Here is a 27,351-nt window from a genome sequence, read left to right on the forward strand (position 1 = left end):
CATGTCAGTGTAGACTATATATTTGTTTATCTTAATTAGCTCAGAAAACTGTCAGGCTATGTCCACATTTCATTGGCATGAATGCATGTTTAGTCGATATAATTGAAAGCTCATATTATATTGCTTTGATATATTCAAGAAAAAGTCAAATGAAGCTTTAAGTCAGCCAGGTAAATGATACACGTCCACAATTTATTTGATGAGAAAATGTATTATGATGACTTTCATTCCTTGGCCTATATCACATGGTACCATTTGCATATGGCCCTGTTCATACATGGCATGAGATTTCTTCTACCCCATATCTGATCTGCTATAATCCTTCTTTCCTTTCACCCCATGGTCAAACTTAATTTAGCCTATCCTAGTTGTAGCAAAGTGAGTAATATCAAAATGACACTGGTCTCACAGGATACCTAATTGCTAATACAGTATTCCAATTCCGAGTCATGGCCGATCCAAATCGGCTTTCTGTTCCACCTTGGGAGGGGATTTCACTAGACTCGTTCACAAATCTTTCCGGTGCTTTCAAGCATTGAATCTAACTTTACGTAATTTAATGCCAGGTATAAACAAGGTCTATGACATTCATGGTGTACAACCTTGGATCTTTTAATCTGATTCGTAACATACATTATACAACATTTCCGTTGTAAGAACCTATACAAAAGATTTCAAGAATACTGTCTTGATCTTTGACAACTTTCCTATGTACTCCATTGTCACTACTAGTCTTTAAGGGCTGTTTATACATTATCAATGGCCATTGTGACAAAGGGGCGGCTTGCCCGCTTGCGACGCCTTCCGGCGCCGGGATGCTACTCAAAGCTGGCCCCCCGTGGTCGCCCCCCCTGGCGGCACACCATGCTCTCCACGGCTCGGGGGCACCTGCGGGACCGACTCTTAACATTGTACATTAAATGAGAATAAACAGCTCTTAAATTCCATGGAAATCACGCCAGATTAGTTTCATTTCTGTCAAGCACTTCTCTCAATCGAGTTGTCTTGGTTACATCTCTTAGTTAAGAGAACATATGAACAGATGATGTTACAACTACAGAGAATATGCATTTTTATTTCTAAGGTCTTTATGCTCGAGTTCTTTGACCTATCACTACTGACAGCAAGACGTTTAAGCGGATATTAACACATTTCTGTAAATATTTCTACAGAATAATTTCTGTATGTGTACTCTTGTGTAGAACCCAACAGTTGTTTCTTAACGACCATTATCCACCTTCACACCATATTGTACAGTACCTGCTCTCTGATTACTTTACGTGATTCTAGAGGCAAACACATATGTCATAGCATTCAATAGACAAAGGCATTTACAGCTGTTAAGTTGAAATACAGTCATTCAGACTGTTCATCTACAATTAGAATCAATGAGCATGGCATGTTCTCACTGCCACTTGATCCAGAATGGAGATGGACAAGAAATGCATGTTTGTTCCCATGGCTGGTTATTTTAAGTTGGTCTTTTTAAATAAGGAAGAATGCCACTGAGGAGAAGTTAATTTTAGTTCAACATCTACAATATTAACAGGTGTAATACAGGTGTATTTAGCATGCTGTAAGGAGCAACACAAAGAGTTGTTTTTGCTCACTGGGAAGCTTATAGAGTTCTACTGCATGTCTGCACCAATGTTCCCTCATTTTTTTTGGTGCGCTGCGCAAATCAAATTTTAGGTCTTGTGAGCGGAAACTTGAATGTTGTGAGAATTTTGTCCATCTTCTGACGTGTGTTTACAGTTTTAGACAGTAACCAATAGGCTATTGTGGCTATTTGAGCATAATGTAGGCCTACCAACAAAACCAATGGCGCAACTCACATAACATTCACATGGAAATAGCTTTTGATTTCTATGAAATAGCCTACAGTAGCCTATATGTTCAATGCAGGCCTACATTGCATGAGACTTTTTTAAAAACGTTTTTACATTATGAAGGGCTTGACATTAATTCATATTTTTTTTTACTTATTCTGTAGCACCATGGGTAAAACAGGTGACTGTAAATTGCATCGTATTGTGTTATATGATGCAAGAAAGCACTTTACAAAATTAAATAAATTATTATTACCATACAGCGAATTAGACCGTGTAGGCTACCCCTCTTCCTATTGGTTTATGTGCATATTCATGCCCGTCTCAAAATACAACACTGCCCCTTTAATTAAAACCTGACAGGCTTTTCAAATAAAGCTTGAAATGTAGCCTACACGTTTTGTGCTCTTGTATGAAGCAGTAACTCTTCATTGCTCACCTATAATTATCTATAACTGGGCTAATAACTCGCTAACTAGCAAAGAAAATCAACAAATGTCCACTCGCGCGGCTCTGATCTGAAAAGCGCATTCACTCGTGGGTGATTGACAGACCGCTCGTGGGCTACACCGGCCAATAGAAATCTACTCCGTTGCGCTCTGGCTCTGCCTACAACAAAATCACACACTCAATCTTGCAAAGTTGGATTTCTATTGGTTTGTTGCATTACAAAGGAGATGATATAATGTTGATTCGATCACAGAAAATGTTGCTCTATATAATGTGAACTCAGTGAAGTTCAAACTCTTGAATCTCTGAGCCACCGGGCTTTTTTTCTGCGTGGCAGTCCTGGAGGAGGTGCACGGCTGCGCATGCGCTCAGTTTAGAGGGAACATTGGTCTGCATGCATTTACAATACCGCTTTTAAGACAGAATACACATAACATAGTGTTCCAGCAGTGCTGATTATTTAACGTTAACTATTGGCAATAATAATTCCTGCAGTGGTTCTAAAGTGAAGGCTAACAGTGTGGTATCCTCAGTAGTAAATAGTGTGGCGAAGGCGAAGCAGTAACATGTGGGTACATAGTAAATACTTTACATAATATTATGTCCATATTTTGACGTATTTCAACAGTCTTTTTCAAATAAGTTTGGAGCCACAGTAGTACCTTTTCAAAAACACACAAGTCTTCCAGCTGGGTTTTCACTCAATGATTTGCATATTGTTTTTCAATAATGGTTGTTCCTTCATTTTGATGATGGTGCTGTATGTCTTGAAATCCACAGACAATTGTATTTTTTGTATGTTGTCATGTCTACACTAATCTTCTAACAAGCAATGGTTTATATACAAATACAAAAAGTACAAAAATGTGCATTTTGTATGAGATTAGGCTACTCTCCGTAACTCCTCTCTAAATATAGGATAGTGTTATTCTATCCAATGAAGTCCTGTCTTAATGCATACATCCAACTTGTATGAATGACATGTGGGATCAGATGATTTGAAATGACAAGTGTTCTTTTTTGAAGACATGTTTCTGATGCAGTGAGGAAAAAGAAGGTTCAATACCCGAGGTAAAAGGATTGATATACACAAGTATTTGTGTTAGTTTCAATCAGGAACACAGTAGGATTTTTCTCATCTCAATTGTACAGAATTACATACGGTACTACGTAGTAGGTACTAGGCTTCAGATTTTTCACATGACTTCTCATTGATTGTTGTTTCTTGGCTCTGTGCGTCTTGCAGGCAGCAGGCCATGGGGCTGGGTATGTAGTTGAATGGGGTGACCCGAACTGCCTTGCTGGGGGAGCTCTGACGGAAATGGCCGACGCCACCTGTGTGAGTTTCCACAGAGTGAGTGTTTCCAGAGGATGCTGTGCTGTAACTCTTTAGGGATCCATCAGAGTCTCCATCTTGGCCGGAGCCAATGCTGATCTTTCTAAGGAGGGCTAGTCTCGCTGCCTCCTCTGAGATGATTGGAGCTGTCTCAACAGTTGGAGAGGTGCTTGAGTTGGTCTTGTTGGACGAGAAATCCTCTGTTTGGACTGTAGCGTCGCTCGTCTTTCTTGACTTAAGTAAAATGGTCGGCAGTTTCCTTGGCAGTGCTGGTGGTTTTGGTTTTGGCCCTTCAGGAACAGGCAACAGAGGCAATGCAGTAGATGGCAGAGTGCTCTTCAAGATTTGAGGCACATCCTCATCCCGAATCCTCCTCCAGGTGACTCTGTCATTGAGGTGTGATCCAGTTCTCTGCTGCTTCTTCTTTGTATCGTCCTCACTCTTGGCTCGCCCACTTGAGTCGGAGGACGAGGAGCGGAGGGAGGAGCGGCTGGTTACTCTGCTTAGTATGTTTATGCTGGGCGATGAGGAATGGCGCTTGATGTTGTCTCTTGCCTGCTGCTTGGTTGCAGAGACGTTTCTCGGAGGTACCCTGCAGGGACTCTCTGAGCTGGTTCTCCTGGCTGGACGCCTTGTTGAGAGGTCTCGGTCACTAGAGCAGGCTCTGGACAGAGTCACAGTCTGCCTTTGAAGCCCCTGCTCCTGCATTGGCTCTTGCCTTTGCCCGGGGCCCTTTCCTTGCATCCTTCTTGGTCCCTGAGCAACTGCCTTTAGCTCTTGGCATCGAGATGAGCATAGGAAGACTGCAGGAGCACCTGGAATTGCTTTTCTGGGCGATACGTGCTGCGAGGTAGGCACAGAGCGTGAGGACGAAACGTCACGTCTCATCCTTGTCTTCGATTCCTTGATAAAGGTCAATTGCCTCAGGAACCCATTGCGGTCAGACTCGCTGCTGCTTGAATGGGTAGATGTCATGCGGACTAAGTCAAAACGATTGGCTGGAGGGATCATTTTTCCAGCCACCTGACTGTTTTGTCTGCTAATACTTGTGGGTTGATTGGTTACCAATGGCGATAGAGTTCTGGACTGTCTTGCTGCATTCTGCATGAAGGGTATTCGGACGGGTGACTTCTGTGTTTTGTGTCCTGGAGATATTGGGCTCTGATTTGAAGGAACAGTGGAACGTCCCTTCCTTTCAGGTGGACTACTTGCTGGTGTGGTATCTTTTTGGGGAACAAATTTACTTGTTTGTGAGGGGGAGATTATTTTCTTCTGTGGCTGTCTCGATGGAGTAGAGCTTTGAGATGATCCAGAGGATGAGCTCTTTGGTATCCTCGGAGGTGGCGTTGAGCTTCTTTTCGGCAAACACCACTGTGTGGAGTCCAGGGGTTGTCCCAAACGGTGGAGACTCTTTGACCTCTGTTGAGCAAGGTTTGGATTCTTTGGAGCATCTGTTTTGGGGGATTCTTTATTAGGAGGCGGCCTTTGCGAAAGATTTGTCTCTTTCTTAGGCGTGTATGTCACTGTTCTACCTCTGAAGACCACTGGCAGATTTGGAACTGGTTTACGTTGGTTAAAGTCCAGTGGTTTGTTTGCTTTTTTGTCTTTAAAGATCTTCTTTTCTTTAGGCGTAAAGCTAGATCCAGACATAAATGAGAGGACTGATTCAGTCTCTTCAGAGGAATGTTCTTGAGACTTTGATGCTTGTAACCTCGTGACAACAGAATTAGCACCTTCTTGTATTACTCTCCATTCAACACTGTTGAGGTCTGAGTCTTTGTCAGATGCTATATCGTCACTGTCAAAGTCTTGTTCATTTTTCCATCCACCGGACACTTTCTGCATGTCGTTTCTTTGTTTCTGCTTCTTCTCTGCTTTCTTTCTTGCAGAGAGCTTCTTCCTCTGCTTGGGCATTGCAGATGTTATACATTTTTGCAGAAGATCATCCTCTGAATCCATACTGACTGAGCTTGGTGAGCTTTGTTCCTCATACTGATTGTGGATGTGCATTGGTCTTGTTTGTTGGACCTGGTTAGATATTTTGTTGTGTTTGTTTTTCACCCATACTTGCTGAGATTTTGATTGGTGTTCCTCAAATTCTGCATCACTCAAAGAGCTAAGAGATGAACTAAGAGAGTAACATGGGGGTGTTTCCTCCATGATTAGTTTGTGCTTGATCCTATTAAAGCCTTTGGGTCTTATCTGGGAATTGTCAATCCGACCAATATTAGTCATACTTCGGGAGAGAGTGTTTCTGCTGGACTCTCTCATCTGTTTTCTCCCTGTCCTTTTCATCACTCCCTCCTCTTTGTCTGTCTGGTCATCATTCAAGCAGTAAATGGCTTCCCCTGAAGGTGTTGGATGGTGCATGGACTGAAAAGCCTTATTTCCCTCTAGTGCTCTCTGATTTTGGTTCCCCTCTGTGTTTGGCTTTATGATGGGTAGATCCAGTTTCCTTGTCAGGACCTGTCCATGCTTTTGTCTTTGTTGATTGGGTGATTGATCACGGTTTCTCTGATTAGCCACTCTATCAGCCACTTCTTTGCTCTGCATCAGTACTCTTTGAGTGGGAATGACATGTTTGATTGACCTGCTCATTTGATTGACTGGTATGTCAGTCTGACTGGTAATTTTAGTGGGCTTGTGGAAGTGCGAGAAAACCCGAAGGTCTTCAATTCTCTTTGCCTCTTGATCCAACAATTCCTGTTTGTTCATACTTCTAACCTTCCAATCTTTTGCCCCCTTGTCCCTCACTGGGTACTGAAGTGTTTCGTCACTTAACGATGTCGTGCTGGAAAAGTTGACAGGGGTGCCCTCAGCAGAATCAGTGTATGATGAATCATCAAGATATAAGTCCTTTTGTTGCATCACAATCCTTCTCCCTGAGCACATTTGATTGGCATTGTTAGGAACCATCATATAAACAGGTATAGGTTTTCTGGTTTGGGAGTTTAGAACATGGGTGGGTAAAGTGGAGATCAGGGAGGGCATTACTTTCCTGAACTTGGAGGGCATTGCTGAATTGATGCATTCTTTGAGAATTTCTATATCATCATCTGAATTGCCCTCACTATATCTCTCCCCTTGCTCCATAAAAGAAGGATGCTCATTGTCATCTCTATCTCCATGAGCCCTTGGGAATGATGGATTGTTGTCCTTTTGCTGGAGTAAGGGAGTCAATTTCAGTTCCACATCCTTCTGAATGTAGTGCTCGTGAAGAGGTAGAGCACTCAAGCTGGAGGCACATGAAAAGTTCTCTGTCGGTTTTTCCACTGTAAAGTAGATCATGGTGTCCAAATCTGGAGGTAAGTTGATCCTTTCCTTAAGGTCTGCAATTTCCATGAACTTGCGCAAGCTGCTTTCCCACTGCCCTGCTGTCCCAGCATTTTGGGTTTCTGGTCCATTTGATTCAGCAAAGCATGGGGTTTTGCTTCGACTGGGGGGCATGGTTTGCCCTGGACTGTCAGGAAGATCACTTGGACTTATGGTTCCACTGATCATTCCGCTGCATGGATCACTAAGTATGGAGCTGGCAATTGAATGAGACTCAAAGCTACCCAGTGAGCTGACTGAGCTACAACGGCTCATCACAAGTGGGGTCTCATGGATGTAGTTCTCTGATGAACTTGAAGGTGATCTGTCCTCAAGTATGCCTGGTGATATGCCCCTGAGGAACACCTTTTCACGTTTGGTGGGGCAGGGAATTTCAATAGGATCAGACCCAATGCTCAGACAGGTTTTTGAATCAGTGACTAGCAGTTGGCTATCACTTAAATCCTCCAGGGTCTCATTCTCCTCCTCCCTATTGACCAGATCCCCATCTTCCATTTCAATGATCTCAAGTGATGAGTCACTCTCCAATTCATTTTCACTTTGACTCTGTCCGTCAAGAGCTCCATCACCAGAGGAGAGGGAGGACAGGGAACTGCAACGGGAGAAACAGATTGGTGTGTTCTCCACTGAATACTTCTGCAGTGTCTCCATTGGGCCAATGGTTGGACTTCTAGCAGAGCTCATTGGAGAAAACTTGCCTAAACTCCCTCCAGTCATCACAGTTGGGACCCAGGCTTGTCTCCTCATTGCTTGAGCTGCCTGCACATTGATGGCACTTTTTGCAACACCAAACTTAGTGACACTTTGAATTAGAGGGACATGTTGGTAGGAAGGGGACAGCTTTATGGAAGTCATGCTGACATCAGAAGAGAGTTTAGTTGATGCACTAGCTGGTGTGTGCGGGGGCAGCTCTTGGCTCTTCTCTGTTTCTGTGCTATTTAGTTCAAGCAATTGAACCTCTTTGTTGTCCACAGAATCTCTCTCTGGCACATCGATCGGACTTGTCGCATTGAGAACATGAGCTCTGATGTTAAGATATTCTTGATGGGCCACCTTAAGATCAAGCTTGTTAGGTCGTCTTTGAGCTGTTGCTGATCTCGCTGAGGGCCTAATCTTGTCCTTGCTACCACAATAGCCATCACTGGTACTGCCACTGTTGAGACTGTCAGTGGACAAACTTGCATGGGTGGTTTTGAGACGTAAGAGAGCATAGGCTCTGTTTAGACGTTCTCTGTGTGCAAAGCTGCTGGTATCAGAGAGGCGGCAGGGGGAGCATGACTTGGCCCGGGCCTCATGGAGTTCATCTGATCCATAAGGCCAGTCTGCGAAATGGTCCTCTGAGCTAAGGCTGAAGCTGTCCTCTGAAGATGTATGCATGGTAATGTCCTCCACGAGCTTATCAATCTTGGCCACAGTGTTGGTGATCTTTTTTGCTAATTTTCCTGCTGCAACAGACACCTCGTCTTCTGGAGGCGCTAGCCTCTTATCCTCTGTCTGTGGTGGCTCCACGTCTCTCTCCGGTTCACTGTCCTTCTTGCGAGGCTGGTTTTGAAGAAAGTTGGAATTGGTCAGGAACATGGAGAGCATGGAGAAACTCCCTGTATCCAGACTACTGGAAACATTAGGGGCCTCATCATCGTCAAAGCAGCCTGAGTCAGATGCATAATCCTTTGCCAGGCTCTCGATATGCCGCAGCGGCTTGTTGATGCTTGGATGCTTGGGGCTGCTTTGTTTTTCAATGGAATCAAATGTTTCAGCAAGGTGCTTTGCATCGAGCTCAGCCTCCAGTGCTTTCTGCTTCCTCATGTAGAGCGAGGGCATGCAGGAACCAGGGGATATGACCGCAGCATCCTTATACTTGAGGGGCCGATTCGTGAGCAGGTTCCGTAGAGCTGCGGCACTTCCCATGGCTATCATTTTGTGCTTGGAGTGGATGAGGTTGCGCAACATGCTGACTGCTCCCAGGTCCCACAGCAGCTCCTGGTCCTTGGGACTGCGGGCAGAGAGGTTCCAGAGGGTCCCACAAGCGTTGCTCACAATCGTCAGGCTGTGAGAGCGCAGGTGCTGAAGCAACGTTTGGAGGCAGTTGTGGTCCCTGAGGATTTGCCTGAATTGAAAGAGAAAAAATCCTTATTCAAGCATGTTAGAATGAATTTTGTGGATATTTACAGTTGAAGTCGGAAGATTACATACACTCAGGTTGGAGTCATTAAAACTCGTTTTTCAACCACTACACACATTTCTAGTTAACAAACTATAGTTTTGGCAAGTCGGTTAGGACATCTACTTTGTGCATGACGCAAGTAATTTTTCCAACAATTGTTTACAGACAGATTATTTCACTTATAATTCACTGTATCACAATTCCAGTGGGTCAGAAGTTTACATACACTAAGTAGACTGTGCCTTTAAACAGCTTGGAAAATTCTAGAAAATTATGTCATGGCTTTAGAAGCTTCTGATAGGCTAATTGACATCGTTTGAGTCAATTGGAGGTGTACCTGTGGATGTATTTCAAGGCCTACCTTCAAACTCAGTGCCTCTTTGCTTGACATCATGGGAAAAGCAAAATAAATCAGCCAAGACCTCAGAAACATATTGGAGACCTCCACAAGTCTGGTTCATCCTTGGGAGAAATTTCGAAACGCCTGAAGGTACCACGTTCATCTGTACAAACAACAGTACGCAAGTATAAACACCATGGGACCATGCAGCCGTCATACCGCTCAGGAAGGATTCGTGTTCTGTCTCCTAGAGATGAATGTACTTTGGTGCGAAAAGTGCAAATCAATCCCAGAACAACAGCAAAGGACCTTGTGAAGATGCTGGAGGAAACGGGTTCAAAAGTATCTACATCCACAGTAAAACGAGTCATATATCGACGCAACCTGAGAAGCCGCTCAGCAAGGCAGAAGCCACTGCTCCAAAACCTCCATAAAAAAGCCAGACTACGGTTTGCAACTGGACATGGGGACAAAGATCGTACTTTTTGGAGAAATGTCCTCTGGTTTGATGAAACAAAAATAGAACTGTTTGGCCATAATGACCATGTTATGTTTGTAGGAAAAAGGGGGATGCTTGCAAGCTGAAGAACACCATCCCAACCGGGAAGCACGGGGATGGCAGCATCATGTTGTGGGGGTGCTTTGCTGCAGGAGGGTCTGATGCACTTCACAAAATAGATGGCATCATGAAGATGGAAAGTTATGTGGGTATATTGAAGCAACATCTCAAGACATCAGTCAAGAAGTTAAAGCTTGGTCGCAAATGGGTCTTCCAAATGGACAATGACCCCAAGCATACTTCCAAAGTTGTGGCAAAATGGCTTAAGGACAACAAAGTCAAGGTATTGGAGTGGTCATCACAAAGCCCTGACCTCAATCCCATAGAAAATTTGTGGGCAGAACTTAAAAAGCGTGTGCGAGCAAGGAGGCTACAAACCTGACTCAGTTACACCAGCTCTGTCAGGAGGAATGGGACAAAATTCACCCAACTTATTGTGGGAAGCTTTTGGAAGGCTACCCGAAACGTTTGACCCAAGTTTTTAAACAATTTAAAGGCAATGCTCCCAAATACTAATTGAGTGTATGTGAACTTCTGACCCACTGGGAATGTGATGAAAGAAATAAAAGCTCAAATAAATCATTCTCTCTACTATATTCTGACATTTCACATTCCTAAAATAAAGTGGTGATCCTAACTGACCTAAAACAGTGAATTTTTACTAGGATTAAATGTCAGGAATTGTGAAAAACGGAGTTTAAATGTATTTGGCTAAGGTGTATGTACACTTCCGACTTCAACTGTATGGCAATAACTATTGAACTGCACTGATATACAGTAGAATTCAATTTAAGTAAATACCTGTAATCATCCCGTGTGGCCACAAGACTGGAAACATTGCGCAGGATGCCACCTCCACTCTCAATGATTGCCAGTGAGTTGGTCTGACATCTGTAGGTGAGGGTGCTGACCAAGAAGCCCAGAGCCCCATCTACTGAGCAAATGGCCACCTTGTTCTCAGGACTGTGTGCCGACAGGTTCCACAGAGCGCTGAGGAGGCTCTTCAAAGTGGATTCCTAAAATGGGATTTTACATTTACATTGCATTAGAGATTAGAATTGTGCAGATATTTTGCCATTGTTTCCTTTGGTTATTGCTTTGGTTACAATTGCCACCATGCATCGATTACATCATCTCGGTATGATCTTACTTTTGTGGCTTGAAGAGCACATGTTATCAATCCTGTTACACTCCCTATGTCTCTAAGGACCCTCTTGCTGTTGATGTCTGCACGCCATGACAGATTTCTCAGAATACTGGACACTACCTGTGAGGGGAAAAATAGATATAACCTCTTTAGCCATGTGGTACTGGAAACATTGACTTAAACCACTGAAACTGAAAAGAGTAATGTCTCGTGGTCCTGAAATGTTGACAAAAATAAAACATTCTCAAGTAGTTAGGATAGTAGTAACCATGTTGTACCTGATGTAGTTCCTCACTATCAGATGCAAGTTGGGCAACAATGGCCTGCAGGCAGCTTTTCTTTGTGCAGAGAGTGGCCTGGTAAAATAGAGGTCAGACAGAAGTCATTTATCTTGAATAAAAAAATATTCTTACAATTGGGATAAATATGTATCCCTCTCAGTTTTTACAATGCTTTTCTCATGATACATTACCTTGTTGACGACATCTCCGAAAGTGAGGTTTGTCAGCGCCATGCCTGCGTAGCGTCGAAGCGCCATATTGATGGGATCGTTCTTCATTCCGTACAGCTCCTGGTCCAAGTGCATTAGCTCTGCAACTACCTGCAACCCCCCTAAACAGAGACACACCAGCCATGCACATCACAAACTGAACAATCAGTTCATTCACATATAATATTTGTCAGTAAGGTTATGCTTTATCATCTTTGCTGGAAGTATATTTCCCATTGACATGTTGTTCACTAACCTAGTTCATTCATGGCTTGTCGGTACTCCTCCTCAAAGGAGAGCTTCATGACAGCACACATGGCCTGACAGATCTGGGGCTCCAATGTCTCAGGGATGTCTGAATACAACACAGACAAGTACAGCTGGAATTACTTTTCACATTCACAGTATAATCCACAGTGTGCTATAGAGATGGCATTAATCGCCTAAAATAATCCTGCTTCCCTCTACTACTAACCTGTGGTTGTAGTACCTCCGGGGGAGGGCCTCCCCACGTGGCTCTCGATCCAGTCCCAGCCGCTGTCACAGTGCGAGCGGATCTGCTCCAGCACGTGCAGCACCCTCATCTCCCGCCGGGCTTGGCCCTCGTCTGGCTGGGAGTACACTATGTTGTGCAGGGCAGCGCTGGCTCTGGATCGGGCCTCCCGGCTGCACCCTGTACTTCCGTCCGCCTCTCCGGCGCCCCCTGGGCCGTCGTGAAGGATCTGCACCAGCAGGGGGACACAGCCTGACTTGCGCATGGCGATGCAGCTGTCTTGAGAGCTGGACATGGTCAGCAGAGTGCGGGACATCTCCTCCCTGTCCCGGTTGGCCAACATGGAGAGCAGCCAGAACACCATCTCCACCTAATCCAGATAAAATACAAAATGGCCGTGGTGAGTACGTATTTAATTCACCTTTATTTAGACTTTTGTATTTTAAATATTTGTATTTTACTACAATATTTTACAACAACGACTTGAGAAGAATGTTTGATATTATAACATTGACATGCATGACCAACGAATCGGAAAATGGTGGTTGGATAATATCATATGCATGTAAGCTCTACTTTTGCTACACATGGCAGGGCAATGGGACCATTATTGTCCACCTAAACAAATATTCATCTAGATAATGCAAAGCCAGTAATGCAAAACTGCATTGTACATCTGAACCGACATTCATCATACTAAATATGTAACGGTGCCCTTACTTTGCTTCCATCTCCTTGTGCATCAATCGCAGAAGAAGACGATGCGTTTTCTGTTTCACAGCTTGAGATCTGCAAATACAGAAAGGGATAGGAAATGGCAATGGTTTTAAGACGCTTCATGTAAATGAGGGTCAAGTAACGTGCATTATTTCTTGTTTTGCAGCATAGAAAGTCAATAGAAGGCTGTTTGCTTTGAACTTTCAGACAGTCCCCAAGTGCCCTTGAGAAAATGTATTCTGTTATTAATTGCAGACTAAATCTCTAAAATACGTAGAGATGTATGGATCAATCCTAAAGGTTATGTAAATTAGAACAAAATCTTTGTACAGTGGGGGAAAAAAGTATTTGATCCCCTGCTGGTTTTGTATGTTTGCCCACTGACAAAGAAAGGATCAGTCTATAATTTTAATGGTAGGTTTATTTGAACAGTGAGAGACAGAATAACAACAAAAATATCCAGAAAAATCATGGCAAAAATGTTATAAATTGATTTGCATTTTAATGAGGGAAATAAGTATTTGACCCCCTCTCAATCAGAAAGATTTCTGGCTCCCAGGTGTCTTTTATACAGGTAACGAGCTGAGATTAGGAGCACACTCTTAAAGGGAGTGCTCCTAACCGCAGCTTGTTACCTGTAAAAAAGACACCTGTCCACAGAAACAATCAATTAATCAGATTCCAAACTCTCCACCATGGCCAAGACCAAAGAGCTCTCCAAGGATGTCAGGGACAAGATTGTAGACCTACACAAGGCTGGAATGGGCTACAAGACCATCGCCAAGCAGCTTGGTGAGAAGGTGACAACTTTTGGTGCGATTATACGCAGATGGAAGAAACACAAAAGAACTGTCAATATCCCTCGGCCTGGGGCTCCATGCAAGATCTCACCTTGTGGAGTTGCAATGATCATGAGAACGGTGAGGAATCAGCCCAGAACTACACGGGAGGATCTTGTCAATGATCTCAAGGCAGCTGGGACCATTGTCACCAAGAAAACAATTGGTAACACACTATGCCGTGAAGGACTGAAATCCTGCAGCGCCCACAAGGTCCCCCTGCTCAAGAATACATATACAAGCCCGTCTGAAGTCTGTCAATGAACATCTGAATGACTCGGAGGACAACTGGTGAAAGTGTTGTGGTCAGATGAGACCAAAATGGAGCTCTTTGACATCAACTCAACTCGCCGTGTTTGGAGGAGGAGGAATGCTGCCTATGACCCCAAGAACACCATCTCCACCGTCAAACATGGAGGTGGAAACATTATGCTTTGGGGGTGTTTTTCTGCTAAGGGGACAGGACAACTTCACCACATCAAAGGGACGATGGACGGGGCCATGTACCATCAAATCTTGGGTGAGAACCTCCTTCCCTCAGCCAGGGCATTGAAAATGGGTCGTGGATGGGTATTCCAGCATGACAATGACCCAAAACACACGGCCAAGGCAACAAAGGAGTGGCTCAAGAAGAAGCACATTAAGGTCCTGGAGTGGCCTAGCCAGTCTCAAGACCTTAATCCCATAGAAAATCTGTGGAGGGAGCTGAAGATTCGAGTTGCCAAACGTCAGCCTCGAAACCTTAATGACTTGGAGAAGATCTGCAAAGAGGAGTGGGACAAAATCCCTCCTGAGATGTGTGCAAACCTGGTGGCCAACTACAAGAAACGTCTGACCTCTGTGTTTGCCAACAAGGGTTTTGCCACCAAGTACTAAGTCATGTTTTGCAGAGGGGTCAAATACTTATTTCCCTCATTAAAATGCAAATCATTTTATAACATTTTTGACATCCGTTTTTCTGGATTTTTTTGTTGTTATTCTGTTTCTCACTGTTCAAATAAACCTACTATTACATTTATAGACTGATCATTTCTTTGTAAGTGGGCAAACATACAAAATCAGCAGGGGATCAAATACTTTCCCCCCCCACTGTATATAAATGATTCTATAATTCCCATTTGTATATGTTTCTTTGGTCTAACAGACTTCATTTTGAAATAATGCCATTTGAATGGAAAGATTGATACATTATTTATTCACAGTATGTTAGCTAGTATCTCATGAATTATTGTACAAATATAATTATACCTGATAGGTAGGCCTAAATAAATAAGAAATGTATGCAGCTGCTGGCATTGGTAGATCATTGGAATTTCATACAAGTTAAAAAACAATGTTCTAAATTTTCTGTTCCATCCTAAGTATTTAGTAGTCAGCATCAAAACCCCCTGAAGTGAACACCAGAGTGAGATGTTATTGTCAATAGACCACTAACAGCTACAGTGACTTCAGAAAGTATTCATACCCCTTGACTTATTCCACATTTTGTTGTTACAACTTGAATTTAAAATGGATTAAATTCTCGCCCATCTACACACAATAGCCCATAATGAAACATTTATTTAAAATGTAACAATAAATAAGGATTCACACCCTGAGTTAATACTTTGTAGAAGTACATTTGGCAGGGATTACAGCTGTAATTCTTTCTGGGTAAGTCTCTAAAATTCTTTAAACTTTGTCAAATTGGTTGTTGATCATTGCTTGACAACCATTTCCAGGTCTTGCCATAGATTTAAGTAGATTTAAGTCAAAACTGTAACTCGGCCACTCAGGAACAGTCACTGTCTTCTTGGTAAGACATTCCAGTGTAGATTTGGCCTTGTGTTTTTGGTTATTGTCCTACTGAAAGGTGAATTAATCTCCCTGTGTTTGGTGGAAAGCAGACTGCACCAGGTTTTCTATTTCATTTATTTTTTATCCTGAAAAACGGTCTAGTCCTTAATGATTACAAGTCTGTGAAATGGTGCTTTAGTGCCTTGTTGCAAACAGAATGAATGTTTTGGAATATTTTTTATTCTGTACAGGCTTCATTCTTGTCAATTAGGTTTTTATTGTGGGGGAACTACAATATGAAACTCTGTAACGGGTCAAATCCCTGATCTGTTTCCTTCCTCTCTGGTAACTGAGTTAGGAAGGACGCCTGTATCTTTGTAGTGACGGGTAGTATTGATACACCATCCAAAGTGTAATTAATAACTTCACCATGCTCAAATGGATATTCAATGTCTGCTTTTTCTAGGTGCCCTTCTTTGCGACCATTGGAAAACATCCCTGGTCTTTGTGGTTGAATCTGTGTTTAAAATTCACTGCTCAACTAATGAACCTTACAGAGAATTGTATGCGTTGGGTACATAGATGAGGTAATGATTTAAAAAATCATGTTAAACACTTATTGCACACAGTCCATGCATCTTATTGTGCCTTGTTAAGCATATTTTTACTCCTGAATTTAAGGCTTGACATAATTAAGGGGTTGAATACTTATTGACCCAATTTCAGCTTTTAATTTTTAATTTGTAAAAATGTCTAAAAAATTGTGTGTAGGCCAGTGACTAAAAATCTCAATGTGTAATCCATTTTATATTCAGGCTGTAATACAACAAAATGTGGACAAAGCGGTGGGAATACTTTGAAGGCACTGTATAAATACATTTAATTTCAGCTCATTTAATTTCAACTCTATAATATCTTGGCCCTGCAGACAGACATACTCTTCATCAGGTACCAGCTGCACACTCCAAGCATACAGAGGCACCCCATTTACATTCAATATACCAATTGGCTACATCACAAATCATCAGAGAATATCTATCCACTCTTTTATCCTCCCAACCCATCACCATGGTAACCCATGGTGCTGCAGGGTGTGTGTGTGTGTGTGTGTGTGTGTGTGTGTGTGTGTGTGAGCCTGTGCCTGATCACACCAAAGACTCACTCTCAGACAAAGGGGGAGGGCTATAGACATATGCTTGTCTTGAATAGCTCCATGTTAGAAATAAAGTGTTATATCGCGCCAATAACAAGACAACCACGCTAAATGTGTCTGTGTTTTGATGGATTGAATCTGCAGTAGCTTTTACCCCATTAATTGTCGCAGTTCAAATACATAATCAATAGCTTACAATGTATTGACCAGGAACCTGCTGTGTGCTACAAGATGGATGACAATAGCCCTGAAAAACATAGAACAATGTGTCTATTGTGTATAAAAAAAAAACTAGGCAAGTCAGTTACAGTGACAGCCTACCAAAAGGCAAAAGGCCTCCTGCGGGAACGAGGGCTGGGATTAAAATAAAAATATAGGACAAAACACACATCACGACAAGAGAGACACCACAACACCACATAAAGAGAGACCTAAGACGACAACATAGCATGGCAGCAACACAACATGGCAGCAGCACAACATGGTAGCAGTGTAACCGATGTGAAATGGCTAGTTAGTTAGCGGTGGTGCGCGTTAATAGCGTTTCAATCAGTGACGTCACTCGCTCTGAGACTTGAAATAGGGTTTCCCCTTGCGTTGTAAGGGCCACGGCTTTTGTGGCGCGATGGGTAACGATGCTTCGTGGGGTGTCAGTTGTTGATGTGTGCAAGGGTCCCTGGTTCGAGCCCAGGTTGGGGCGAAGAGAGGGACAGAACCTACACTGTTACATTGGTTCCAACTGACACCCCACGAAGCATCGTTACCCATCGAGCCACAAAAGCCGCGGCCCTTGCAACGCAAGGGGAAACCCTACTTCAAGTCTCAGAGCTAGTGACGTCACTGATTGAAACGCTATTAGCGCGCACAACCGCTAACATCGGTTACAGCAGCACAAAACTTGGTACCAACATTATTGGGCACAGACAACAGCACAAAGGGCAAGAAGGTAGAGACAACAATGCATCACAAGAAGCAGCCATAACTGTCAGTAAGAGTGTCCATGATTGAGTCTTTGAATGAAGAGATGGAGATAAAACTGTCCAGTTTGAGTGTTTTTTGCAGCTCGTTCCAGTCGCTAGCTGCAGCGAACTGAAATGTCACGGCTGTCGAAAGGAGCAGACGTGGTTGTAGTTCCACATTTTTATTTAATCCGTGAAACCTTGCAATACATAAATAACTGAAATGACAAAACAACAAACCGTGACGCAGAGAGAAACAAACACTACTCAAAATATATATAACATATATATAACCCACAAAAACCCAGGAAGAAAAACCCCTACTTAAATACGATCTCCAATTAGAGACAACGAGGACCAGCTGCCTCCAATTGGAGATCAACCCCCCCCAAAAAAACATATAAATAGAAAAACTAGAACTTAAACATAGAAATACGCCCTGACCTACTCTGCCATAGAAAATAACCTCTTACTATGGTGAGGACGTGACATGAAAAGAGGAGCGACCCAGGGATGTGTGTGCTTTGGGGACCTTTAACCGAATGTGACTGGCAGAACGAGTGTTGTATGTGGAGGATGAGGGCTGCAGTAGGTATCTCAGATGGAGGGAGTGAGGCCTAAGAGGGTTTTATAAATAAGCTTCAACCAGTGGGTCTTGCAATGCGTATACAGAGATGACCAGTTTACAGAGGAGTATAGAGTGCAGTGATGTGTCCTATAAGGAACATTGGTGGCAAATCTGATGGCCGCTCGAGAGCACCCTTACCTGCCGATCTATAAATTACATCTCTGTAATCTAGCATGGGTAGGATGGTCATCTGAATCAGGGATAGTTTGAAAGAGGAGCGATTACGATAGAGGAAACCAACTCTAGATTTTACCTTACCCTGCAGCTTTGGTATGTGCTGAGAGAAGGACAGTATACTGTCTAGCCATACTCCTAATTACTATAATGAGGTGACTACCCTCAGAGGTAGTAATCACACCAGTGGGGAGAGGGGCATTCTTCTTACCAAACCTTTGTTTTGGAGGTATTCAGAACAAGGTTAAGGCCAGAGAAAGCTAGTTGGACATTAAGAAATCTTTGTTGTAGCCCCTTTTATTTCTCATTCTCCCTGCATCCTGGTACTATAGAGCTTGATGCTATTCTCCTATAGAACACCCACAGACAGAAACACAGACACATAGACGGGCCAGTCTGGGACCCAGGTAACGTTGTTTTAGTTCAACCAAAACACACCTCCCTTCTTTGCCAAGTTTGCAGTCCCTAAGCAACTCTATACTTTCTGGGAGGAGCGACCAATTGGAGCCGAACTAAAGAGGGGTAAAGCCTGCGTTCTGCATAGCAGCACGGCAGCACTGGAGAGCACAGGCAGAGAGCAACACAAGGTGAGGGGGATAGAGAGAGAGAGAGATACGGCTGGGCCTGCTGCGCAGTGCAGCAGCTAAGCTCAGTCACCTCAAGGTTAATATAAAATTGGATTTTCAGTATATTACAAGATAATAGCATTCCACACTCTACAGGATTAGATTAGATCCTACTGTATAATAGGTATTCTGTATACAGACACAGTGCACTGTCCTTATTAGAATCATATGTTCAAGCATTAACCCCTCATAAAAGCCATATAAGATGGAATAAACATCATTGGCATATACAGAAAAATACTAATAAAATATTATACTTGTGTAAAACAGGTGATTCTGTATTAGAATTTTAGTTTGAACTGATAACAGAATAGTACTAAGACCCAATCAAACTGTCACTTCAAAAAATGTACAATATATTGTTCGGGTTAACCAACAGATCTTTTTTTGTTCATCCCTGTTTTTCTAGGCCAAACATTCGCCCAGGTTGAATCTGATAAATTATGAAATTGCCTCAATCGAATTGTCTACAATGATTTATTTAAACTAGTTCATAATTAATTAACCCGAAGTGGAACCCCCTCAAGTAAAACTACAAATAACTGATTATGTGAATAAATATATGAAGATGGACTAATTTAACACCTTGAAATGTCCAAACCTGGTGTAACCAGTTAATTACCGTTTTCAAATTCACAATTATCGAGTGTTGCTTTTCAACCGAAAACAAAATGATCTCATCTGTGTTTCTCATCAATATTAAATGAACTGGAGCAGCTTGTGGTTTATCAGGCGTAGACATGGGGAGCCAGGCCCATCCAATCAGATTGGGTAATATACATAAATCATTTTTATTACATTTTTATTCTTTCCCTGTCAGTGTTCTAAACGGGACATGATGTGTCTTTACTTGACTTGGGCAGGAGCTCACTGGAACTGAGTACCCGGCACATCCTATAGAATATTAGCTCAAAAGTATTGAGGAGTTCCTGCACCTAAATATAAACGCAACCGGTACCCAACTCAAGCATTGGTCTAAACATGCATTCACCGTCAGATAGAATTCATAGCAATCAGAAGGGGGTGCTGGGAAAACGAAAGGGATATATATTGACAATAATAGTAATACATTTTATTTGGCAGATGTCTTTCAGGACACTCTTTTAGGACACAAAATCGAGTGCTGTACATACAATTCATTTGATTTAGGCCTAGGTAATGAATTTGAATATGTAAAGCGTATCAATTTCAAAATAATGGCAGGGTTCTGGCACGTGTCACTTTGCACTGATAGATACCAAGTGCAGTAAACAGTAGCAATCGCTCACTGAGACTTTTTTCAAGAGGCCGTGTATAGACGAGAATGTTGGAGCATTTGCCAAGTTATTTGATATCAGTGATTTCGCCATGAATGGCCTCCACCCTCTATATCAATGACTGATTGCATTGATCTAATGGAGGGATTTAAAGACAGTTTCAGTACATTCAGAGACAATGATCAGCACTACAGAGCTGTTTTTATTCAACACAGTTAGAAATCATGAAAGCTCCCTCCACTGAAACATGACCATCAGTCCAGTGAAATAAAAAAAGATACAGAAAAAATAAACGAGTTATTTCAACTTATGCTCCGATGTGCTTTTCAAGTAACAGGCTATAACAACTGACCTATTACCAGTGTTATCATATAGCCTAGCTACAACAACTGACCTATTACCAGTGTTATTATATAGCCTAGCTACAACAACTGACCTATTACCAGTGTTATCATATAGCCTAGCTACAACAACTGACCTATTACCAGTGTTATTATATAGCCTAGCTACAACAACTGACCTATTACCAGTGTTATCATATAGCCTAGCTACAACAACTGACCTATTACCAGTGTTATTATATAGCCTAGCTACAACAACTGACCTATTACCAGTGTTATCATATAGCCTAGCTTGAGAATTGAGTTTTGAAAAATATAACGGACTCTACATCTCTTACTATACTGTATATGAAAATAGGCAAATGCATGAAACAATATTTATTTCCAGTCAACATAAATAGCCTATCATTTATTTATTATTTATTGGGGGGGGGGGGGGGGGTAAAACTGACCTGTAGTTAGGCCCTATAGGCTATTGATCATTTCATTGATATCAGACAATACATTGTAGGCTCACTCCATCTCCCACACCCAGCAGAGAAATGCACTCTGCTTGCATTTTGACTCATAAAGTGATCTTGGTTAAGAAAAGGTTGGTGACCACTGTTTTAGTCTATATAGGCTATGGCCTAGTTTTATGTGTATTAGCATACTGCTAGGCTATAATTTAAGTTTCCTTTGATGATGTCTAATGCAAAACGGGTCTACTTTAATTGGCCTCCGTGCCAGTGATTAACACTAAACAGGCCTCTTTGGACACCCCCTTCGGGCCAATGACGTGTCTTTTGAAAATGAACATTCTAACAGTCTGCTCTTTCTGTCACTTTATAGACATCAAAACATCTTACCTGCTTGCAACTGTAGGAGAATTTGCAAAATACCCTTTTTGGCGCTCCAATTCATTTCCCTGCCTCTGTGTCAATTCCAAGCTTCACTGTTCATTAAATTCTTCATATACAATATAACAATTGATAATATTCTTACCCATCAAACTATTGTCAATTTAATCTTGTCTTTAGGCTAACTCTATTGTTATGTGTGAAATTGGTTTCGGTGTAGTTTCGACGGGTCATCATCAGCTTCACAGGTTTGATGGGCATGAAAAAAATGACGTGTCCTCTTTAAACTGCTAAAAAAGTACATTTGTTTTTAGTCAATATGACACTCTCGGCTCTCCTAGTGTTAAATGCTTACATTTGTGGCCGCCTAGCCTAGCCTAGCCTAGCCTACTATCTCCTGGTATCTGAGCCAGTGAGAGGTTGCCAAGCCTATTGCAATCATTACTGTTATATAAGGGCATTATATTATAGTCTCATTGTCTATTAATTATATGTCTATGGTTATTTATATGCCTGCGTGTAGGTCTATGTGAGTCGCATGTTAAATGCAAGTCATGGGTTTATGTAGGCCTACGAGACTATTTGGTCTGTAACGCGAAATCACATGTTAGATGGTTTGTTGTGTGTGATCGATTACAGTAGGGCATAAGGTCGGCTATGCTTTTATGATCATTTAATGATGATTTGAGTGCCCAAATTTTGCCCCACCTACATTTCTTTTCTGGCCCTGCCATCAACAGATTTCTGCCTGCGCCCCTGCATAGCATTAAACATTTATTTTAAATCCAATATGGTGGTGTGCCTGCGTGCTCTCCCAAATCATCAATAAAGATACTTCTTGAAGACACGTCAAACATCACTCAGTTTCAGCATGTGTCAGGGTTGAAGGCAGCAGTGTGGCACTGCGCCTGTTTGTGTACAGGACCCCTAGTGATCGCATAGCCTCAAAGCACCTATAAAACATTCAGCGCAGTGCTGACAAGACACAGGAGAGGAATTAGAGAGGGAAATATTAAACCATTCACAGGACGAGGAAAACTGACAATATGATTTAAATTCACCGACAGTTGCTGAGGCGAGGGACAATGTGAAATAAATCACATTGGAGGGAAACTAATCCTTGTCATCTTTCATGTTTTACAGTACAAAATCATTTTGTGAAAACAGAACACAGGAGGATCTACCTTGTCTCAATCTCTGTGTGTATTCATTGTTCATAACGACCTCTGCAGTTGAAGTCTTATGTATCTACTTCAGAAAACCAATTCATCTGTGCTGCCTCTGTTGGACAGTCAACACAAGGCCCTTTGTTTTACCTGTATCTCGTGTGTGTGTGTGTGTGTGTGTGTGTGTGTGTTGTTTATTTCACCTCACACAGGTTCTTCTCCTGGGTGCCTCTGGACTCCTGGGCCTCCTGTAGCTCTTTCTCTAGCTGTTCCAGACGAGCCACACGGATCTGCGAGGGGAGACAGAGAGAGGGATGAGCAAGTGAGAGAGCGAGAGACTTTAGTCGCCGCAGACATTTTGTGAGGTGACAAACATTGTACAACACCCTCCATAACAGCACAGTTTTAATTTCTGCGGTTTTACATGTCAACTGTGTGTGGATATGCAGGGCGAACTGGGCCATCTGTTGCATCCCAAACACGTTTCAGGAAGAAGGACCACACTCGATAATGTAAGTGAATGCTTTGACAGCAGCTGCCAAATGTCACTGTCTGTGTTGCCATTCCAGAGACAGACTTGGCAGAGTCCTTCTCCTTACCTGAGTCCGCTGGACCATTTCATCGCTGGTTCCGAAGCGTTCCTCCATGACAGAACGCAACTGCTGCGCCTCGAACTCCAGCTGCTGGCGAATGAGGTCCATCTGTATGGAGAACTATGAAGATAAGGAAGAGGAGGTTAGTTCCCATGCAACACAAGAATCAATTTTGAAACAAAATGGTTGCTAGTTTCTCTGCTGAATCTCACCTGCGCACCTGTTTAAACAATAATGAGTTGATTTCATGACAATGAGCACACCAACAAAACATTTTTTTTTGTATATCTATGTAAACCAGGGGTGTCACACTCATTCATTCGGTCTTCAACAAGGTCCGGAGCACTGCACTGAAAATTGGTTATATTTCCTCGCTGTCAAAATTGTCAAAAAGTAGTCCTCTATCCATCGGTTTTGTAATTTTCAAATGCTCCCTGACTGTTTAGCTTTCATTCCCTGATTATTAACGAGCTGGACACAGTCAAGAAACTATGAATGTAGGTCCATTCTAATTTCTACACAGTTTAAATTTGGTTTTAGGCATTTTAAAGTATATTGAGTTTGCTCTCACCGTGTCGATGCGTGGCAGTTGGTTCAGCCGCTGAGACAGGCCCTGGAGCTGGCTGTAGTACCAGTGACGCTCCCTCTCCTCCTTGTCTATCTCACTCACCAGCATAGCCCTGGAACACACACAGCCACACAAACCCTTAACACATAGACTACCATCCGCAACATCACTGGGGATTCATAGTACCTCACCTTTTTTAGGGTGGGGGGGGACTACAGATTTACAGTGAATGATGATGTTTAAGGCAGCATTACAAGTAATACATGCATCTGATTGAACAATGGCAAAGCGCTTACCTCTCTTTGTAGAGGTCTTCCAGATGCTGGGCCGTGATACGTCCGTCTCCCAGCATGGCTTTGGCCAGGGCTCCATCCATGAGGTGGGGGTGTCCAGGATGCACGGCCGTGCCCTCCCCTGACAGAGAGGAGCTCTGGCGGGATGTAGGCCGTAGGGGGCTCCTGGCTCTGGAGGAGGAGGGAGGCAAGCAGGCCAGACGATCGTCCATGTCACTCGACTGAGCTGCCAGACTGGCTAGACTGTCCGGGAGGACGCGCAGATTGTGCGGCTGGTACTTCAGCTCATAGTAGTTGGTCAGGTCCATGTGCAACTCTGAGAGAGAAAGAGAGATTTTTTTTAATGAACCATTGAAATAGCCTATTATTGAATGAGCTGTGTACAATATCAGTTTAATGCAAGACAGACATTAAAAGGTGAGAAAATAGATGGAAAACATCAGACGTACCTTTGAGCTGATCCAGCACGTCAGTCCTCCCTGAGGAGGCCAAAGTGCCAGCCTCCAGCTCCAGTTTATTCTGCAGGCCCTTCAATACCCCCTAGAGTGGAGAAAGCAATTCATAATTACTGTGTCAACTGAAAATGCTGTTGTGGCCACAGTAAAAACCAAAAAAAGAGTCACAACCTGTTGGGTCTCTGATGACCTAGAGAGGAAATAAACCAAGCAGTGAAAACACTGTATCTGCCTCCTATTCCTCTCCTCTCCTTTTTATCCTCTCGTAAGATGTCATAGCTTGCCTGAAATCACAGCCTTTCTTCGAATGAATGTCCTCTTACTGGAAAATATACATTTTCTTTGTTTTTTTCCCAGATGGACGCTTCGGTCTGTTTGCCACCAGTATCCGGCAGTGTGAGCTCTCTACAGAGAATCTTGGTTTTCTGCTGATAGCTAAAGCCGACCTCAGGAATATAAAGGCTTTAGCTGGGGATTATCCAGCTGTGCTCAGCATCTGGGCACATGTGCCAGAGGAGTAATAGGACAAACCCACGTGCATTGGGGTTGGCACCTATGATTACAGTTTCAGATTGAGAACTATCAAGACTATGATTGATGTTGCTGGCTGCAGCTATGGAACGGAGAAATCGTATTTCGGTATGTTTTGTTGTTCATTTCGTAAATTTTGATTTGAAATAATTCATTATGAAAGAAGGATGAGTGGGGCTTTTTTAATAACCAGATTATGTTACGTGTTTTGACCTTTCTGCTCATGCCTCTCAGAATCAGGTGCACAGTATTTTAGTGGTAGTCCACAGTACACAGAATTTAGGCTAAAGCCATTCTAAAGTACAATGGAAACCCTGATTCCACCCCTCTTGGGATGGTCCCTAATTCTACCAGTAATCCAAACTCCCCTGACATTGAGAGTGTCTATTGGGTCAGAAGTAGCACGACAAAGCAATGAAATGGGTCTATGGTTTCTTCTCTCCATTTTCAAATGATGGCACATCATTGGGAAAACAAATCTCTATTCAGAGCCAGTAGAGAACCAATAGGTCTATTCCTCCCTGTGAATAAAATATGCCAAGGCAGAAGTCCTTACTATCTCTTTCATCAGCTTTCCTCTCTGTCTTTTGAAGAAGGAAATCATTTTCCAAATAACACAGTTTGATTTGAAGTAAAAGTAACAAGAGCTGGGTGATTATGCAGGATCGAGCTGATTTATTCCTGAGGTAACGCAAGGACTCTGCAATGTTCTGCAGGAGATTAAATGGTACACACTGAGAGTCGGGGTGTGCCATTTAATCTTCATCTGATCCCGATCATATTAATCCACACAGATATCATATTATGATGAATGTCTATACAGGCCAACCGTTTTGTTGAGAGACAGACGGATCCCAAACAGTAAACCCTCCTTGCAATGACACATGGTGTGACAGAAACTTGAAGCGGATTCTTTCCTGGAATCCAGGGAGAGGATTGGCCACAGAGGGGAAGAAAATGACTATCCTGTCAGACACGCAGGGATTTCAAACAGCCAAAAAATCTATAATTAGAAAACATCTTATGGGCTGAATGGTCTAATGATTTCCTTCTTCCTCAGCAGCTTGTCTCAATCCCTGCTGGCATCATTACTGTAACAAAGACAACTGGATGGATCCGTGCAGAAAGAGGAATGATTCAAGTGTGGCCCAGTGCCTCGTCTATCTAGGCTAGGGATGCTAGCCATGAAGCATTAGCGTCTCCAGTCACTCAGGAGAGAAACCGGGTCACTAGTGAAGGAGTTACATGAAGTCTACAGCATCCTTCAGAATTGGGGCTGAACTCTATCCATCTCAGGCAGAACTGAGTGGATTTTGAATTGGAATACGTCCTATCTGTGTCTCAATCATGCTATTAGCCACGACTTGACAAAATGGAGGGAAGGATCCTACATCTTAATTTGAGCCTGTTTGCTACTGCAGGAGAATAATCCTGCAGCAACAGGAAATGTGAATTATGTGGATTATAATTAATGGACATTTATGTAGTGGTTGATAGATTTTTCGTAAGGGAGAATCGTCTGAAATTTCAATGTGGAAATTACAAACATCAGAAGCCTTTTTAAAACCTGAAATACACTACAGGTTTTACATTTCATGCATTGCAGGAAAGCTCCTGCAACATGGTGATCACATTAAGAGCCTACATCTGTAGGCATAGAGAAATTCCAAAATGAAAACATTGTCTTTTAGAAACCAAAGCAACACTTTATCTTAGCAACACTTAATCATCTGTGTCTTAAACATTTTAAAATCTTTGGTCTATATGCAACGAAATAACAAACTATAAGGTCAATGCAATGGTTGAACTTCTACCTTTGCGACATCAAATCAACACTCAAATCTCATCCTATTATTATTTCTCCCATAGCCCTGGGGTCATCCCTTTGCCCTCTCTCACCTTCATGTCGGTGGTCTCGTTCTCAAGCTTAGACAGGTGGTTGGAGTTGTCCTCCAGCTCTCTACGCAGATGGGAGTTCTCCTGGCGGAGAGCTTCCACCTGGTAGACCAGCTGGTCATAGGAAGCCGTGGAGTTCGCCATCTTCAGGCAGTGTTGTGGTCCCTGCAAGGAAGGAGAAACAAGTGAGATTGAAGGTTAGTGTGGTGTGGAGGTTAGCTTCTTGGCAAACTCTGGCATATCATGCATTTCCTATTATAAGGCTATTCCATTGTGTCTTTGCAGAATCATTTATAGGAAAACTGCCCGTTTTATTTCACATTTGATACTCATACAGCACATAGATAAAAACAACATAGATAAAAAGAGATGCTCAGGGCTCCTCCATACATACACTACC

At 42.7% G+C, this 27,351-nt stretch overlaps 1 protein-coding gene across 1 annotated transcript in view; it reads right to left on the bottom strand.

Moving 5' to 3' along the window:
* Positions 1-909: 909 nt before the first annotated feature.
* Positions 910-27,351, bottom strand: part of apc2 (APC regulator of WNT signaling pathway 2) — a 38,287-nt gene continuing 11,845 nt past the window's right edge. The window contains exons 2-15 of the mRNA XM_014216037.3: positions 26,955-27,116; positions 24,519-24,609; positions 24,073-24,385; positions 23,780-23,888; positions 23,215-23,328; positions 22,819-22,905; positions 12,862-12,930; positions 12,124-12,511; positions 11,905-12,003; positions 11,631-11,770; positions 11,437-11,514; positions 11,162-11,278; positions 10,813-11,027; positions 910-9,055 (exon numbers count right to left, since the gene is read on the bottom strand). Of these exons, the coding sequence (XP_014071512.1) occupies positions 3,460-9,055; positions 10,813-11,027; positions 11,162-11,278; positions 11,437-11,514; positions 11,631-11,770; positions 11,905-12,003; positions 12,124-12,511; positions 12,862-12,930; positions 22,819-22,905; positions 23,215-23,328; positions 23,780-23,888; positions 24,073-24,385; positions 24,519-24,609; positions 26,955-27,095 (7,557 nt within the window). The 5' untranslated portion in view covers positions 27,096-27,116 and the 3' untranslated portion in view covers positions 910-3,459. The remainder of the gene's footprint in view (positions 9,056-10,812; positions 11,028-11,161; positions 11,279-11,436; positions 11,515-11,630; positions 11,771-11,904; positions 12,004-12,123; positions 12,512-12,861; positions 12,931-22,818; positions 22,906-23,214; positions 23,329-23,779; positions 23,889-24,072; positions 24,386-24,518; positions 24,610-26,954; positions 27,117-27,351) is intronic.

Source organism: Salmo salar, chromosome 10 (assembly GCF_965601325.2).
Source record: "Salmo salar chromosome 10, fSalSal1, whole genome shotgun sequence".
Lineage (NCBI taxonomy): Eukaryota > Metazoa > Chordata > Actinopteri > Salmoniformes > Salmonidae > Salmo > Salmo salar.